This window comes from Choloepus didactylus (assembly GCF_015220235.1).
Source record: "Choloepus didactylus isolate mChoDid1 chromosome 11 unlocalized genomic scaffold, mChoDid1.pri SUPER_11_unloc2, whole genome shotgun sequence".
Classification (NCBI taxonomy): Eukaryota; Metazoa; Chordata; class Mammalia; order Pilosa; family Megalonychidae; genus Choloepus; species Choloepus didactylus.
The window spans coordinates 4839331-4854693 of record NW_023637579.1 but is presented as its reverse complement, the minus strand read 5'-3'; the positions used below and the strand labels follow the sequence as shown (position 1 = coordinate 4854693).

Sequence of the window (15363 nt, the reverse complement as noted above, 5' to 3'; positions counted from 1 at the left end):
GCACATTTAAGGGGGCCCTGGCTGAGGTCATACAGCTGTGTTCTCCTATCCCACAGTCACACTTCCCCACTCAGGGCAGAGTGATGTGACACTCACCATTGAGCACACATGATCTTATGGGGTCTCCGGAAAGGTTTCTGTATTTCTTTTAAAATCAGAAGCAGAGTTAGTGTATGGTACACAACAATGAATCCAGCTTGGATTGTACTTGTTTTTCTACCAATGCACTTGTGAAAGAGTTCTGATACTCTCCTAGGGAGAAGGGCTGCTGATGCCCACACACGGCCTGGGCCACACGCCTTCCAAACCCCACCCTCCCAACAGGGACAGGGCCACCCCCGGCTGGGTGGGCTGCTGTGTGAGTGCAGGGTCCCTGGGTGCTGAGGTCAAGGGCTGCCAGGGCACCCTCAGCCCACCTGGGCCAGGGGGTGCAGAGAGCAATGGTCCCTGCGACAGGTGCAGCCGCAGAGAGCAAAGCCCCTGGTGCTTGATGAGCCAGGACCTCAGGTACCGGCAGATGAACAGGCTGACTGGGGAGGGCTCGGGTGGACAGGCAGTGCACCATGCTGGGAGCAGGCGGGGGCCCCCCAGACCCCCTAGCGCCACCATCCACCTCCCGTGTCCCAAGAAAAGTCAGCCCAGATCCTTGTGGTGCCTGGTGTGGAGTAGGTGTTCCTCAACTCTTGGCGATCTGCCTTCTCTTCCTGGCCCTGAGGCCCATTCCAAGCTGCATGGGACCTCTGAGGTGGTGGTGCTGTGTCCCTGGGCCACTGAGAGCCCCTAGGTGCCCGCTCATTCACAAGGGGACAGTTTATCAGGGCCCCATGTTTATACGAAGTTCCCCCAAGACACTCAGTCAACAGTGAGGGCCTAACCCTGCATTTCATACGTGGGCTCAAAGCCCGAGGGGTCAGGGGCTGCCCAGACCTGCATGGGAAGTGACAGCGAATTCAGCCTCCCCCGTCTCCCCCACCCAAGGGTACATGGCGCAGGGCAGGGGGCAGCTGGCACCACAGACCAGAGGCTGGAGACTGTCTCCTCTAGTGACGGGAAGGACAGTGTCTGCTTGGCGTCACTCTGACCCTAAACTGCTCATCTCCCTTTAGGGCGTCTCAGGATGGGCCTTCAGCAGGCAACGACAGTAAGCGACAACACAGGAACATGCCATTTTCACAGGGTTGCTGTCATGTGATACCATGATGACGTGTGTCTCCCTTTTAAAATACATTTATTTACTTACAAAGAGTGGGCGATAAGAAGAAAATAGAAGCAGTCACGCTTGGCTGTGGCAGGTTCTCTGGAGGCCTGGGGGCCGCACAGAGGGCAGGGGGGACACACTGGCAGCCCCAGGACCCAGACCCACAGCCATGTCTAGTGCAGCCCCAGTACCTCAGCAGCACCTTCCCGGGGGCTTGGTGGGGTCCCAACAAAGCAGGCTGCCTCGCCTGCTTGGCCCAGCACTGCCAGGGCCAGGATGGGGGCCAAGGCCCAGGGTCAGTCCGAGAGTGGGAGCGGGGTGGGAAGGCTCAGCCAGAGACCCTGGGAACCCCGGCCCACACTGAGGGGCAAGCCGGCCCAAGGCTGGCCCTGGCGTCCCAGCTCGGTGGGGTCAGCATAGCCGGGGCCCCATCTCAAGGGTTGGAGTCCGAGTCATGTCGCCTCCGCCCGCTGTCGCCACTGTCTCCCCACTTCCTCTTCCTGCAGCAAGGGGAGGCGCGGTCGCTGGCTGAGGAGCTGCAGTCCTGCCGGCCGGGCCTGCGGGGGTCCCTGGGCTGATGTGCGATGGAGCATCCCCGGCCCACGACCCCCCAGCCCTCGAACCCCTTCCCTACGGGCAGAGCTGCTGCTGGCTCTGACTTCCACCAGCTGGCCGGGCCTACCTAGCAGGAGATGGGGACAGGGAGGAGCCAGCAGCCTCCTTCCTGTGGTGCTTTTCTTTCTTCTTCTTCTCTTTCTTGTGTTTCTTCTTTTTCTTCTTCTTCTTCTCTTTCTTGCTTTTCTTGTGGCTTTCAGCACTGCAAGGGGGAATAAATACAAGGAATGCCTGAGCCCGCAGCCCTGGCCTTCATCAGCAGGAAGGGAGACAGGCCGGTGAGCCCAGGAGCTGGGCCAGGCCTGGGCTCTCACCAGGTTGGGAGTCTCCCGAGGGAGAAGGGTGTGGGGACCATATGTGGCCACTTCCACTAAGTGAAATAAGAAGAACCATTTGCTTCCTCGGTTGCACTGGCTGCATCTCAAGCACTGACAGCCATCTGGGGGCCACGGCTGCTAGGGTGGGCAGTGCAGAGAGAGCTGTGAAGGGTGGCGCCAAGCAGGACAACCCCATGGCCCTGCAGCCCCCTGCTGCTCCGAGCGCCTTCCCACCACCTCCCCACAAAGCGAGTCCCTGGGCTTCCCGGGCCTGCTCTGCACACTCTGAGATCCACTGGGCCACCCACCTCAGCTGCGGGGACCCACTTCCCAGTGTCAGTGTCCAGACCCAGACTTCCTCTCCCACGGCCCTGATAAGCTGCCTAAGGTCTCCGCTGGGAACCCAGCCTCTAAGCTGCCCGCACGGCCACTTGATGCCTGTCTGTGCGCCCGTCTGCCCTGACCGCCCCATGCATATATCCAGTATCTCCAGCAGACCCGAGGGTCACCACCCACCAGGCCTTCCACTGCCCCATCTGTGGACTGTAAGCATCCTGCCACCACACACAACTCCCTGCTGGGCTTGGGGGCCCTTTCCTGCCTCGGTGCTCCATCACGCATCCTCCTGAGGCTGTGCCCTCCTGTCTGCCTCTCCCTTAAGGCTTGGCTCAGATGGCCTCCCTGTGGACAGCTCTCCCCACCTGCCCAGCCTCATGGGCCTCAGCACCTCTGTGGCGGCCACCGGGCCCACTGGGAGCTGCAGGGCAGTCCTGGGACCACCCTGCATTAGCATCAGGACCGCCTCACACTAAGCATGACCTGGAGGTTCCCCGAGGCGACAAACTCTAAAGTAAATGGGAAACAAGGGGAGGTGCTTTGGAGTTGTGTGTACCCCAGGAAAACATGTTCTTAAATGTGACCCATTCCTGTGGGTGTGAACCTATTGTCAGTAGGACTTTTTAATGAAGCTACTTCAGTTAAGGTGTGGGCACCTCAATCAGGATGGGTCTTAATCGTAGCGCTGGAGAACTTTATAGGAGAACAAAATTCTCTTGTAGACAGACAGCCCCAGGAAGCAAGAAGCTAAAGGTCCACGGAACCAAGAGAAAAGGAAGAGGCCAGGAGAGGCCACCGTGGGCCTTGCCATGGGACAAGCTAAGGACAAGGATCCCCAGCAGCAAGCCCTGGACCACCACAGTATTCAGAAAGAAAAATTGCCTTGATGAGGTCTTGATTCTGGACTTCTCCTAGCCTCGAAACCATGAGCCAAGAAATTCACATCCCTTAAGCAAACTCATTACATGGTATTTGCTTGAGCAGCCAAGAAACTAAACCACAAGGAAAACAAGAAGAGGGAGTGCGCCCTCAAGCCGGGACACAGCTGACACTGACCCCCGCACACCCTCAACACTGGCTATGGGCAAGCAGCTGGCCTAGCTCAGCCCTCAGAGCAGCCAGTGTACAGGAAACCTGAATTCTGTGTTTCTCCAAATTTTTCTGCCCAGGGGCCTCAGGGTGTGGCCCAAAGTGGCCTTGTCCCAGTTAGGGAAATTCTTCAAACTCTATCTTAAGAAGTTATGAGCTTGAAGATGTGGCCTCTCTCTCTAAGCCCAAACCTGCAAATAAACTTGCTGCCCTCCCCCCTACATGGGACATGACTCCTGGGGATGAGCTTGGACCTGGCATCGTGGGACTGAGAAAGCCTTCCTGACCAAAAGGGGGAAAAGAAAAGTAACACAATAAGCTTTCAGAGGCTAAGAGATTTCAAACAGTCAAGAGGCTGTCCTGGAGGTTACTCTTATGCAAGCTTCACCTAGATATTGCGAATCACCATGATATGTCATGCCCCAACCAATGGTATTCCTGAAAACCCTAAAGAATACCCAGGGCCCTATCTGAGACTCCCTAAAAGTTTCACTCACTAAGTTTATTCTTCAGAAACTTAAAACCTTCAGTTTGTTCCTATGCCAGTAAGCCCTGAAACCAGAGGTAACCAATGTCCCTAAGAACATCAACTAGTTGCATCCCCTAACCCATAACGTCAATGCCCCTTTTTCAACATGAAAAAGTTAGAATGGTCACTGCCAAAATATCCTTGAGAGAATGATCAAGTGTGAGGGAGGAAATGTAACGGAAGACAGGATTAACAAATGATTATGACTAATGAAACATTATACAGATATCTCTTAGTCTCTAATGGATTAGAACAGGTAGAAGGAAGTAACTAAAATAGTGGAACTGTAACCCATAACATTCTTTGAAATTGCTCCATAGCTACTTGTTAAATTGTACTTTGAAAGCTATCACTTTTCTGCATAGATGTTACATTTCATGATAAACAATGTTAAGAAAAAAAAAAAGGCTTTAGACCAACAATTGCAACAGATGCATCACGTACTCCCTGTGAAGCTCTGTGCAAGCCAAGAGGTCCCTTACCACAGCTCCGTCTTCTCCTCAGGACGCGGCTTCTTTCTGGCGGTGGCTGGGGCGGCCCCTGCCATACTGCTCTCCACACGGTGATGCTACCAAGGGAAGCCAAAGCCACTCTAAGTGCAGATGCAGGAAGCAGGCCCGGGCAGCCCCGAGGTGCTTCCAGGACAGTCTGAGGCTCAGAGAGGCAGGGAGTCCAAGTCCCAGATTTCCCAGGTCACACAGCTGGAAGGCTCCCCAGAGCGGACAGCCCTCAGGCCTACGATGTGAGGACCCCGGAACCCCCTCAATGCCCTGCTTTGGATCCTGGTGTGCTTTGGGGGCAGGTGGGTAGGTGGGGCATGCTTTACCGTGAACACCGAAAGCCCCAGCTTGGCAGCCTCCTTGTCTTCTCGGGACAGTACCACACGGCCTGCAGAGCCACTGTGGGGACATACATGGTCCGAATGTGTGCCACAGTAGGAAGGCCACGCCCTGCACGCCCCAGCCCAGGATGCCCTCGCAAGGGGTGAGACTGTGCTGGGGATGCAACCAGCCATGCCATGGAGCCATTTTTCTCTGGGGTCAGCTGAGCCTTGACACCTTTGTCAGGAGCTTCATCGGCAGATTCCAGCCCTGGTTGCTCCCTGCCCCGCCCAACCCCTGGAGCACCCTGAGCACCTTTGCCACCATCCCTGCCCCCGCACCTAGAGCTCCCCAGCCCCAGGAGCCGGTCTACACCCTTGTCCTCATGGTCAGTGCCTTCCCGCTTACAGACCTCGGCAAAGTCCTGTGGGGAAAAGGAAGGAGAGGTCCTCAGAGCAGGCCCCTCCTTAGCCTTCCACCCACCATCAGAGTCCTGGCCAGGCCTGCCCTATCAAGCTCAGGCCAAAGGAGTCGCTGAGCACCCCCTCCAGAACCAACACACACTGTCAACCCCTTGAAGCCTCCAATCCTTGCCCCCAACACCTCCCCTGGGCCCCGGGTCGCCCTGCCTCCTCACCTCCTTGCTCAGTCCTGTGGGCTGCTTCTTCACGTTCTTGTAACCTCTGCAAGGGGCCCAAGCGCAAGCTTCAGGAAGCGGCTGGCCCCGGGCAGGGAAAGGGCCCTGCTGCTCAGAACCGGGTCCTCCCCAGCCCCCTGGGAGTCCCTGGGTACCACGGGAGAAAAGGGCTCAGAAGTGGGGAGGGGTCCCTGCGCCCGCACCCCCGGTCACTCACAGAGCCGCCATGAGGGCCTCCTGCTCCGCCTGCCTCACCGCGGCCAGCTCCTCCTCACGGCTCAGCCCCCCGCTGCCCACCCGATCCTTGGCGTACCAGGTGAGGTCGCGGCCCTTCTGCCATCGGCCCACCGGGGCCATCAGCGAGTTGCCTGCGGGGACGAGGGGGGAGCGGGTGTTCCTCGAGAAGCCCTCCCCGCCGACGGGGCCCGTCCGGCCTCCCCCGCGGCCCGCCCCGCCGGGGGCAAGCGCCCACCCAGGTAGTTCTCCCTCTGCTTGTCGGTCTTCACGTCCTCCCAGTTGAACTGGTCCTGGCCGCCGCGGACGCCGCCGCGGTTGGAGCCGAACATGATGCTGGCCGCGGCGGCTGAGGACGGAAGGCACCGGGTGGTCCGCGCTCGGGGCCAGACGCGGAGGTCGGGGAACGGGGGGCGCCGCCAGCCGCGCTCAGCCGTCCGCCCCGGAACACTCCTCGGCGCGCGCAGTGACGTCACCGCCGCGCACGGCGCCGCCTCGTGACGCGCGCCTGCGCACTGCTCCGCCCCGGTGGGCGGGGGCGCCTGGAGTAGACGCGGAGACTCGCGAGGGCCGGAAGTGCTGGCAGCTCGCCCTGCAGTTTAGTGCTCAAAGCGACGAGGGGGCAGTGAGATCGCGAGGCAGAGAGGGGCGGCGGGGTGAGCGCCGCCCGAGGGAAAGGCAGGTGTGGACAGCGAGCTGTCACCGGGAGAACGCCGAGCCTAAACCCGAGGACCGGGCGGCTCCCACCGCAAGAACACGCCCCGGACTCGCCCCAGCCAGCTCGGGAGCCCGGCCCTTGTTTTTCGCTTTCAAGGAACTGCTGTCACTTCGAAAGTCGTCACCTTTCTGTGTATATCTTATATTTCACAATAAGGAAAGAACTGAAATTATGGGACTGTAACCCGTAACATTTTTGAAATTTGCTCTATAATACTCCTTAAATTGTATTTTGAAAGATTACTTTTCTGTATAAATTGCACAATAGGGAAATAACTGAAATGGTGCAACTGTAATCCCTAACGTTCTTTGAAATTTGCTACTTGTTAAATAGTACTTTGAAACTTATCAATGTTCTGTATATATGTTAAATTTCACAATAAAAAATGTATTAAAAAAACTGGTGTCGGACACAGTGGGTGTGTTTTCAACATATTGCTTAAATTATTGTGGCTTTAATAAATAAACAAATTATTTTAAAATAACATCCATAAATAAAAATAATCAAAATTGCATTTTGTTCTGGGAACAAATTCTGGGAAATGCTGGAAAGAAAATGGAGTAACTATGGAATTGGTCGAAATGTCCCTATGATCTTCATTAGGCTGTTTAAATCATTGGTCGTGACAGTCACATGATGATTCAATATCTGCAGAACATGTTAATCTTTTAAAAATACTTCATGGATAATTTTTTTTCTATTTATCACTGTAACTGAACAGCAGAGTACATACTAGATTTAATGAGCATAAATTTAGTTAGTGGATTGGGATGTCACTCCATTTGCCAAATCTGGGTTGAACTGAACCCACAGGTCGGCAAAAATCAACAAAAATTCTCTGAGAATCACTTGGCTATGGAAGTTACAATAAAGAACATGGTCTATTTAATTACTTGTAAATTGTGTTACACATCCTTCCTATCAGTCAACTGATAAAACACTATGTACCCACATACATACATTCTATACCCCTGCCCAGCCAGTCGTTAAACATTTGCACACCTCAAGAGCTGCGTGCTCATTTCTCAGTGAGTCCATCTGCCGTTACGTCAGCGATTCATTTCAGCAGGAGACTTATGGCTCAGTTTTGCAACTGGGTAACATCACAGGCCACAATCAGAAAAAGGCAAGGCTGGTGGGGGAGGGGAGGGTCAGGGAGAAAAGTTAGAACAGGCTTTTGCACTGGTCGCAGCAGCCCCTCTGAAGCCATCGAGCTCTTGTCCTACTTCTCTGACCCCACTGTCTCAGACTCCCTCACTTGCCTTTTAATTTAGGGGTTCCCCAGATTGATACAGCGGGTGTTAGAAGTAACTGCGTTTGCCTCCCATTGTGCCGTGTACTACTGCTAAGTCATCTCTAGGCCTTAGTTGCCTTACGTGTGGCCCAGAGAATGCAAACTCCGTCCATAGGCTGGTCTCCCAAAATGTCCACTGTCCCTCGGACTCTGTCCACTCTGGTGGCATCAATGTCCCTGCAACTGCAGACCTGCCTCTCCACCTGCTTAGGAACCTCTCCATCTTCAATATAGCCATGTTCAAAAACACAGATTTGCTCCTTCTCCAGGGCTCCCCGACTCAGAAGTGTCCCCACTGTCCACGAGGTGCTGGGATAGAAACCCTGGAATTGACCTATCTCCCTTTTCTCTCCTCTCCCCTGCCTCATCCTCTTGCCACTGCCTCTTACATGGTCCCCAAACACCCCCTCCTCTCAGGTGACCTTTCTGAAGCACATGTGGGTCTTGTCTCATTCTTCTGAAACTGCCGACTAACCTGGGCTGCCAGATGTCAGAACACTGGGGACGCTGGGGTCGTAGGGACAGGGAGAAGGTGGGAGGGGGATTCTGGAGTGCTGTTTCATGTACTGGTTGTGTTCACTTTGTGGAAAATTAATCAAGCTATTCTCTCAGGATTTGTGCACTGTTCTCTACACTATTTCCGTTAGTTTGGAGACGGGTACCCCAGAAAATCCAGCTCTAAGCTTAATCCATTCCTGTGGGTGTGATCCCATTGTAAGACCTTTTGATGAGGCTACTTCAGTTAGGGTGTGACTCATTACTGGCGTCCTTGACAAGCAGAGTGAAATTCGGACTGACAGAGAGAAAGCCACAGGAAGAAAGAAGTTGAAGGTCAACGGAATACAGAAGAGACAAGCCAGGCGTGGCTGCCATATGCATTTCATGTGACAAGAGGAGTTGAGGATGATGGAGTGCCAGCAGCCAGCTCCAGAATACCAGTCTTCAGGAAGAAAGCATCGCCTTGGCAATGGCTTGATTTGGACTTTCTCTTAGCCTCAAAATCCTGAGCAAATAAATTCCCATTGTTTACACTGAATGATTGCATAGTATCTGCTTGAGCAGCTAAGAAAACTAAACCACTATTCAATAACAATGTTAATAAAATAGCAGGTGTGCCATTGATTCCAGTGAGTCTGAATGTCTGAATGTACTCAAGGCCCACATTTGCAGCCTCGGCACCTGTTCTAGTTTGCTAATGCTGCCGGAATGCAAAACACCGGAAATGGATTGGCTTTTATAAATGGGGGTTTATTTGGTTACACGGTTACAGTCTTAAGGCCATAAAGTGTCCATCAACAGAGGGTACCGTCACTGGAGAATGGCCAATGGTATCCGGAAAATCTGTTAGCTGGGAAAGCTCGTGGCTGGTGTTTGCTCCAAAGTTCTAGTTTCAAAATGGCTTTCTCCCAGGACATTCCTCTCTAGGCTGCGGTTCCTCAAAACTGTCACTCTTGGTTGCTCTTGGGGTGTTTGTCCTCTCCCAGCTTCTCCGGAGCAAGAGTCTGCTTTCAACGGCCGTCTTCAAACTTTCATTTGCAGCTACTCTCTCAGCTTCTGTGCATTCTTCAAAGTGTCCCTCTTGGCTGTACTAGCTTGATCCTTGTGTCTGATCTTATATAGTGCTCCAGTAATTTAATTCAACCCCACTCTAAATGGGCAGGCCAACACCTCCATGGGAATTATCCAATCAGAGTCATCACCCACAGTTGGGTGGGGCACATCTCCATGGAAACACTCAAAGAATTACAATCTAATCAACACTGATACATCTGCCCACACAAGGTTACATCAAAGATAATGGCGTTTGGGGGACACAATATATTCAAACTGGCACAGCGCCCCCCACCCTCTCCTTGTTCAGGCGGGAGGACAGGCGTGTCGCGGGAAGAGCGTCACACTCAGAGGCTAGGGTTGCAGGGCGATCATGCAGGACATAAGGGTCACAGCGGGGACTTCTGCCTCCCCTCTGAGGAGGACGGAACAGAGGGACACAGGCTGACAGCTGGCAGGTGTGGACAGTCTACGGAAAGCACTGGGTGGAAGCAGGGGGCCCAGGTGGGAGGCTGCTGCGGCAGCTTGCTGGGATTTAGGGTGTGTTCTGAAGGCAGAGCTGCAATATTTGGTCATGGACTTGATGCTGGGTGTGACCATCAGCTTGGCTTCTTAGTATATGGCTGGGGGACAGGAGTCGAGGATGCCACCCAGGCGTTTGGCTGGAGCGGCAGCAAGGATGGGGCAGCTGGGTCCGAAGATGGGGAACTCAGCAGAAGGAGCGGGCTTGTGGGGGTTCATCGGGCTGGTTTTAAACATGGTGTACCCAAAGTGCCCATGACCACCTGGGACAAGGTGCTGGGGAGGCCAGCCACAGTCTGGCCAGGGCAGGGTTCTGGCTGGAAGTACCCTCTGAGGAGCTGCTGGCACAGACGGCACTGGGATACTGGGCAAGGTGACTGGGGTGAGTGTAGTGTCTGGAGGGCCCGGAGCAGAGGACGGTCAGCGCTGGCACTGACTACGCATTGGGCTGTGTGGAGGGCCCTGGCTGACCTTCACAAGAACAGGGTGGTGAGGTGGGGTTGGAAGTCCAAAAGGAGCTGAGTTTAAGAGAGAGTGAGGAAAGCAAGTGGGGGCCATGGGTGTAGTAGACAACTCTTTGGGGAGTTTGGCTGTGGAGGTGAAGAGAGCATCGGGTAGCAGTTAGGAGACAAGTGGGGGTTCGTGCAGGGAGGCTTTCTGACAGGAATGGTCCTGGAGAAAAGGGACACTGCCGACGCAGGAAAAGGAAGTCGCTGGAGTGGTAGCTCTCGGCAGGCAGGGCAGTGATGGGACAGATGCAGTGAGGGCAGTGGGGGCTGGGGGCATTCCAAGGAGGACTGAGGGCTTGCCTGCCCGGTGGGGGTGGCAGGAAAGCAGCCCAGAACAGAGGCAGAGGGGAGGAAGAACCAGCCAAGTGGGCTGAGTGGGACGAATGGTCCTGGTGGGCACGGCGAGCAAGGGTGGCAAGGCCTTCCCTGCCCAGGCGGAGCCCCTGGGGGAGCTGAGGTGCTGCAGGGAGGCACAGGGGCAGCTCCAGATGAGGGCCAACCATCATGAGCCTGTCCCTGGGTTCCAGAACATCCCACTCTTGCCACCCACTCCTGGCCACTCTGCTCTGTCAGGGAAGTGGCAAAACCCTGATGCTCCTGGGGGTGTGGAGGCCCGATTTGGGGTGGGAGGGGTATGGCCAGGAGCCTGGCAGGATGCTCTGAAGCAGGAAGAGTACCAGACCCATATGAGTCCTGCATCTACTCTGATTTCTGGGGTGGCCCCAGGCCGGCTGTTGCCCACTTTGGGCCTCATTTGCATGACAGCAGGTCAACTAGTGCAACACTCTCCAGGATGGCTCTGGGTCACCAGGAGCCCTCGTTGGGGCTCTGTGCCTTCCCACTGCTGGTGTTAGACCGCAGGTTCCAGGGGCAGTGCCAGATGGGGCCTAACATGGTACTTTTCAGAAAGGGTGATTTTCAGAAACGGCATGCACCTCAGTCAGCATGAAAGCAAGAGAGAACAGGACGAGACAACACCAAAGGGGCTTTTAACTTGTAATTTTAAAATCAGACACTGCTGCGGGAGAACACCCTCCCCCTCATCTTCACTTCACAACTCCCTTCCTGGGACAGTTCGAAGGTGCAGTTACTTTTTGCTCCAAAATCGCTTGTACTGCTCTACATCAAAGTCGTCCTTGAGCTCTGGTTCCGTCTTCGTTTCTCGGAACCTAGCCTCACGTTTCCGCAATCGAGCCTTCCTCTCTTCAGGGGACAGGGCATCAAGGTCCGTGGGCAGCTAGAGGAGGAGGTAAGACGCTAGGGTGCATTTCGGAGCCACTCAAGGAAAGGGGGTGTGAGACAGGTAAAAATGCCAAAATCTGACTCAGGTGATGTTAAATTTATAAAGTCCTGCTGCCATGACACTTTTCAAGCCTTTGTTTTACCTTAGTTTTTCCTATCGTACTGTACTTTGATTTTTACATATTCTGTTGGGTTTTCTTTTCCTTCAAAGCATTCTTCCTTAAAAAATATTTTTTTTTCTGCTTGTTTCCTCAGGATTTGATTTAATTTTAAGTACAAAATTCATAAATCCCACCTGATTTTTGGATACGCTCTCTGCATCTAAACTGAACTTCTCAAACAATAACTGTCGTCTACTAAATCATTCTCTCCCCACTTACGTGCGGCATCTCCATTGTGCTCCATGGCCAACCAGCCCAAGACCTCCCAGGGAGAGCGGTTTCTGGGGGTCCCGTCTCTCCACAGACCCCCTGGGGCCCAGGCCAGAGGAAGAGGCCTCTTGGGCCTCACCAGTGTGGCTGCGCCTGCACCTGCCTCTTTCCTTGGCTCACTTGGCACTTGGCCCCAGGTGGAGCCAAGGGGAAGAGCTCAATGCGCCTGGTGACCGAGCCTTACCGCCAGCAGCCGCCGCGGCTCCCTGTAGCGGATGTGGATGGTCGAGCCGTCCTGCTTGACCAGGAGCACGGGATAGAGGCGCGCGTAGACCTGCCGGTGCACCCGTGTGAGTACGGCTCTGTTACAGTCGGCCTTCCAGGAGGACGTGTGCAGGTGGCGGCATGCGGGGGCCGCGTTCCTCAAAACACTCTGCCTCAGCAGACTGCAGGGAAACGTGGGCAATGAGTCAGTGGATCGAGGCTGGGGTCAAAGGCACCAAATGTGGCCCCTAGCCAGCCAGCCAGTCAGAATCTGGGGCAAACAGGCCCTAGGATTCTTGGTCACCAGATGGACTACGTGGGAAATGGGTGAGAAAGAGCCTGGCATATGTAGGGCTTTCCCCCCAACATTGGCTTTGTATCACTGAAGGGATAAACTTCAAGTGCTGGCTAGACAGCGAAGCACCCACCATGGGGGAGGCCTGCCCCGGCAATGCTGGACGTGGGAATGGCCTGGCCACAGGCTGCCTGAAACAAAACCCCTTCACTCCAACCCCAAGCTGTGTCTAGCCCAGACCATCCCACCAGCCTCCCACCAGGTCCCTCCCACTGCCACGCCACTCTGATCGGGACTCCACAGGGCAGCGGGATTTTATTTCCAAAATCCTGTCCACTGAAATCACTCCAGGGGCTCCTGATGCTCTCAGGATAACCGGCAGATTCCTGACTGCCCACACAGCTTTCGAGGTCTCTGTCATATCCTACTCCAATTCTCTCCTGCAACAAGGCTGCCAGCCCAAGCACCCTGCAAGTTTCCAGACAGAGTGCTGTCTCCTTCCTCCTGGCCACAGCCCACACTGCCCTCCACCTGGAACTCCACCTTTCACTTCCTTGGGTTTCTCACCACATGCTGTGCTTCCCATGAAAGCATCATCCAGCTGACACTGCCTTGGTCTATGTCTGCACTGGGCCCATGAGACTGTGACATCCTGGGGTAAGAACTACTTTTTACTCACCACTGACTCTCAGACCCCTAGTACAGGACTCAGTAAATTTTGGCAAAACGAATTTGGCCCCTGACTTCAAAAAGAAGAGAAACACACTCTTTGAGAAGCCCAGAGACAGCTAAACGATACATGAGCTTCAGAGCCACAAAAGCCAGCAGTCAGGCTAGGATCTCTATGTGCCTGGAGCTGGGGAGCCCAGAGGAGAGCAGCTCCAGAGAATTTGTAGGTCAGGGGACTTGGAGAAGCTTCCTGGAAGAGGGGCTGGAGCTGAGCTTTGCAGACTCACAGTGGATGCTTTCAAACCACTGCCAGTAGTTCCAGTGAGAACCTTTCCCAGGGCAAGATCCCTTCAGGCAGCACTGAAACCCAGAAGCCTTCCCCATCCTCACACCAACCCATAGCTTTAGGTACTACATTCCTTTGCCTAAGTCCCACAGAAACAACAAGGACCCTGTGCTCCAAGTTTTATTCTGGCACCTGTATTTCTCATTTTAGGGAGGCCAGTGTGTGAGAGGAAAGGGCGGATGGGCATGTAATTCAGGGGGAATAGCAGGAGGGTCCATAGCATTCTCCACGGACCATAGTGCCTGGCTGGACTGCAGGCTTTGATTTAGGAAGGTGCTGACAACCACCCCACCATCTATTGGTGCTAGGTACCCACAAGTCATTTCTGTTTCTCCCTTGACAATGTGGCAAGGTGATCACTGTTCTGTATTTTCCAGCTAAGAATACAGTGGCTCGGGAAGGCTTCCCCAAGGCAGCGGAGCATAAACCTGGTACGTGAGTATTCAAATGGATGATGTCATAACAGTAACCCCAAAGGGCCTGGAAGTCCATGCTTACCCAGACAGGCTGCCCAGTGCTGCCATCCTTCCTTTAGAGCCCCTGTAGCACCAGGAGGCAGTCCAGCTCCGGCCTTGGGTGTGTGACCTCCCGGGCAAGGGAACAAGAGAGCAAAAAAGGAAGGCTTTTCTATCAAACTGATCCTTGTTAGATCCCACCAAGTAAAGAAACTGCAGACCCCAATACACCTCTGATAAGCATGGTATCACCAGGTCATTCTCCAGTCTTTCCCTATAACCCTTCAGGCTCCTTAACTTTGACCTAGCATTAAAATCACCTGTGAAAGTTTGTTTTGTTTTAAAAGCAAAACCCAGGTCCCACTCTCAAACCCAGAAGGTCTGTGGCAGAGTCCAGGCAGATTCTGATGGGTTAGAACACGGGAGTTAAGGCGTCAAGGAAGCTGCCCTGAGGAAGGAATGCAGTGTAAAGGGTGGAGACAACCTCATGCCATGTTGTCTATGATCACTTAATTATCACAAAATTTTAGGAAGGTAAGGATTACCACGCTTAATTACAGAAAGCTCAAGGCTACTTTTACAATGCCCTGGATTTACAGGGGAAGAGTCTGTGCCGAGGTATCTCGGTGAAAACCCAGGAGCTTCAAATAATGAATACTGGAAAACTTTCAATATTCAGACTCCGGGAAACGGAGATTTCATGGCCGAGAAGGGCCGGCTTTCTTTCCCATTCCCGATCTCTGATGAAGGAAGGATATCTGAAAAGAGGAGTGCAAACTCGACAGGAAATGGGAAGTAAAAAAGCCCCTGTTGCCTGTAAAATAAAAACTGTTCAGTAACTTCAGGGTCACGCCCACCCCTCTCCCTCCCTCAGGTCCCCCAAAAGAAGGAAAGCCAGCGGGCAGCCCCAGCCCGGGGCGCGCGGGAGAGGCACGGGGCGTCGGAGGCCGCGCAGCGGACGGGGGACCTGCCGACCCGATGCAGGCTCTCGCTCAGACGCTTCGGAGGCAGCAATCCCCTCAGACCTCCGCTTCCCGTCCTGCACGCCGGGGCGGGGAGGGCAGAAGGCTGGACCTTTCCCATACCAGCCTGTCGTCCCGGGCGGGACCTCGAGAGACAGCAGTCCCGACCCCCGCGGGCCACGTGGGAACCAGGCCAAGGCGGGGCAGGAACTAAGCCAAAGAGCCACGAAAGGGTAGTGACAGGTCCTCCAGCGGCGACGGCCGTGACGTCGCCCGCGGGCGTCGCGTCGCTGACGTCATTTGGGGCGGGGCCGTGTCTGGTGCGGGCGGCATGGCGCTGACGCCTCTGTGGGGTGGGGCGGAGCTGGGAGGCGGCGTGGGCGGGGCCT

At 54.6% G+C, this 15363-nt stretch overlaps 2 protein-coding genes across 3 annotated transcripts; both read right to left on the bottom strand.

Annotated features, from left to right (window-relative positions):
* Positions 1–1193: 1193 nt before the first annotated feature.
* C11H1orf35 (chromosome 11 C1orf35 homolog) lies at positions 1194–6273 on the bottom strand. Its single transcript, XM_037823240.1, has 8 exons — positions 6015–6273; positions 5760–5910; positions 5543–5588; positions 5247–5329; positions 4911–4983; positions 4567–4652; positions 1881–2015; positions 1194–1755 (listed from the first exon to the last, which is right to left on the bottom strand). Exons 1-8 carry the CDS (start codon positions 6106–6108, stop codon positions 1632–1634), a joined length of 792 nt encoding a protein of 263 aa, XP_037679168.1. The 5' UTR covers positions 6109–6273; the 3' UTR covers positions 1194–1631.
* Positions 6274–9499: 3226 nt separating this feature from the next.
* MRPL55 (mitochondrial ribosomal protein L55) lies at positions 9500–15289 on the bottom strand. 2 transcript variants are annotated; one of them, XM_037823324.1, is made up of 4 exons: positions 15098–15289; positions 14056–14158; positions 12228–12429; positions 9500–11607 (listed from the first exon to the last, which is right to left on the bottom strand). In XM_037823324.1, exons 2-4 carry the CDS (start codon positions 14079–14081, stop codon positions 11458–11460), a joined length of 378 nt encoding a protein of 125 aa, XP_037679252.1. In that variant the 5' UTR covers positions 14082–14158; positions 15098–15289; the 3' UTR covers positions 9500–11457. The 2 variants fall into 2 exon arrangements, with proteins under 2 accessions (XP_037679252.1, XP_037679251.1); XM_037823323.1 differs by having other exon boundaries at positions 14056–14142; positions 15098–15283.
* Positions 15290–15363: the final 74 nt, after the last annotated feature.

Excerpts from the sequence above, each read along its gene's own strand:
- C11H1orf35 (XM_037823240.1), bottom strand. The coding sequence starts at position 6,108 with ATGTTCGGCTCCAACCGCGGCGGCGTCCGCGGCGGCCAGGACCAGTTC. Across the intron at positions 4,653-4,910 it reads TGGGGCTTTCGGTGTTCACG|CATCACCGTGTGGAGAGCAG; the intron begins GTAAAGCATGCC and ends TTCCCTTGGTAG. Across the intron at positions 2,016-4,566 it reads GAGGAGAAGACGGAGCTGTG|TGCTGAAAGCCACAAGAAAA; the intron begins GTAAGGGACCTC and ends TCCCCCTTGCAG.
- MRPL55 (XM_037823324.1), bottom strand. The coding sequence starts at position 14,081 with ATGGCAGCACTGGGCAGCCTGTCTGG. Across the intron at positions 12,430-14,055 it reads GCACTGGGCAGCCTGTCTGG|TCTGCTGAGGCAGAGTGTTT; the intron begins GTAAGCATGGAC and ends GTTTCCCTGCAG. Across the intron at positions 11,608-12,227 it reads AGCCGCGGCGGCTGCTGGCG|CTGCCCACGGACCTTGATGC; the intron begins GTAAGGCTCGGT and ends CTCCTCCTCTAG.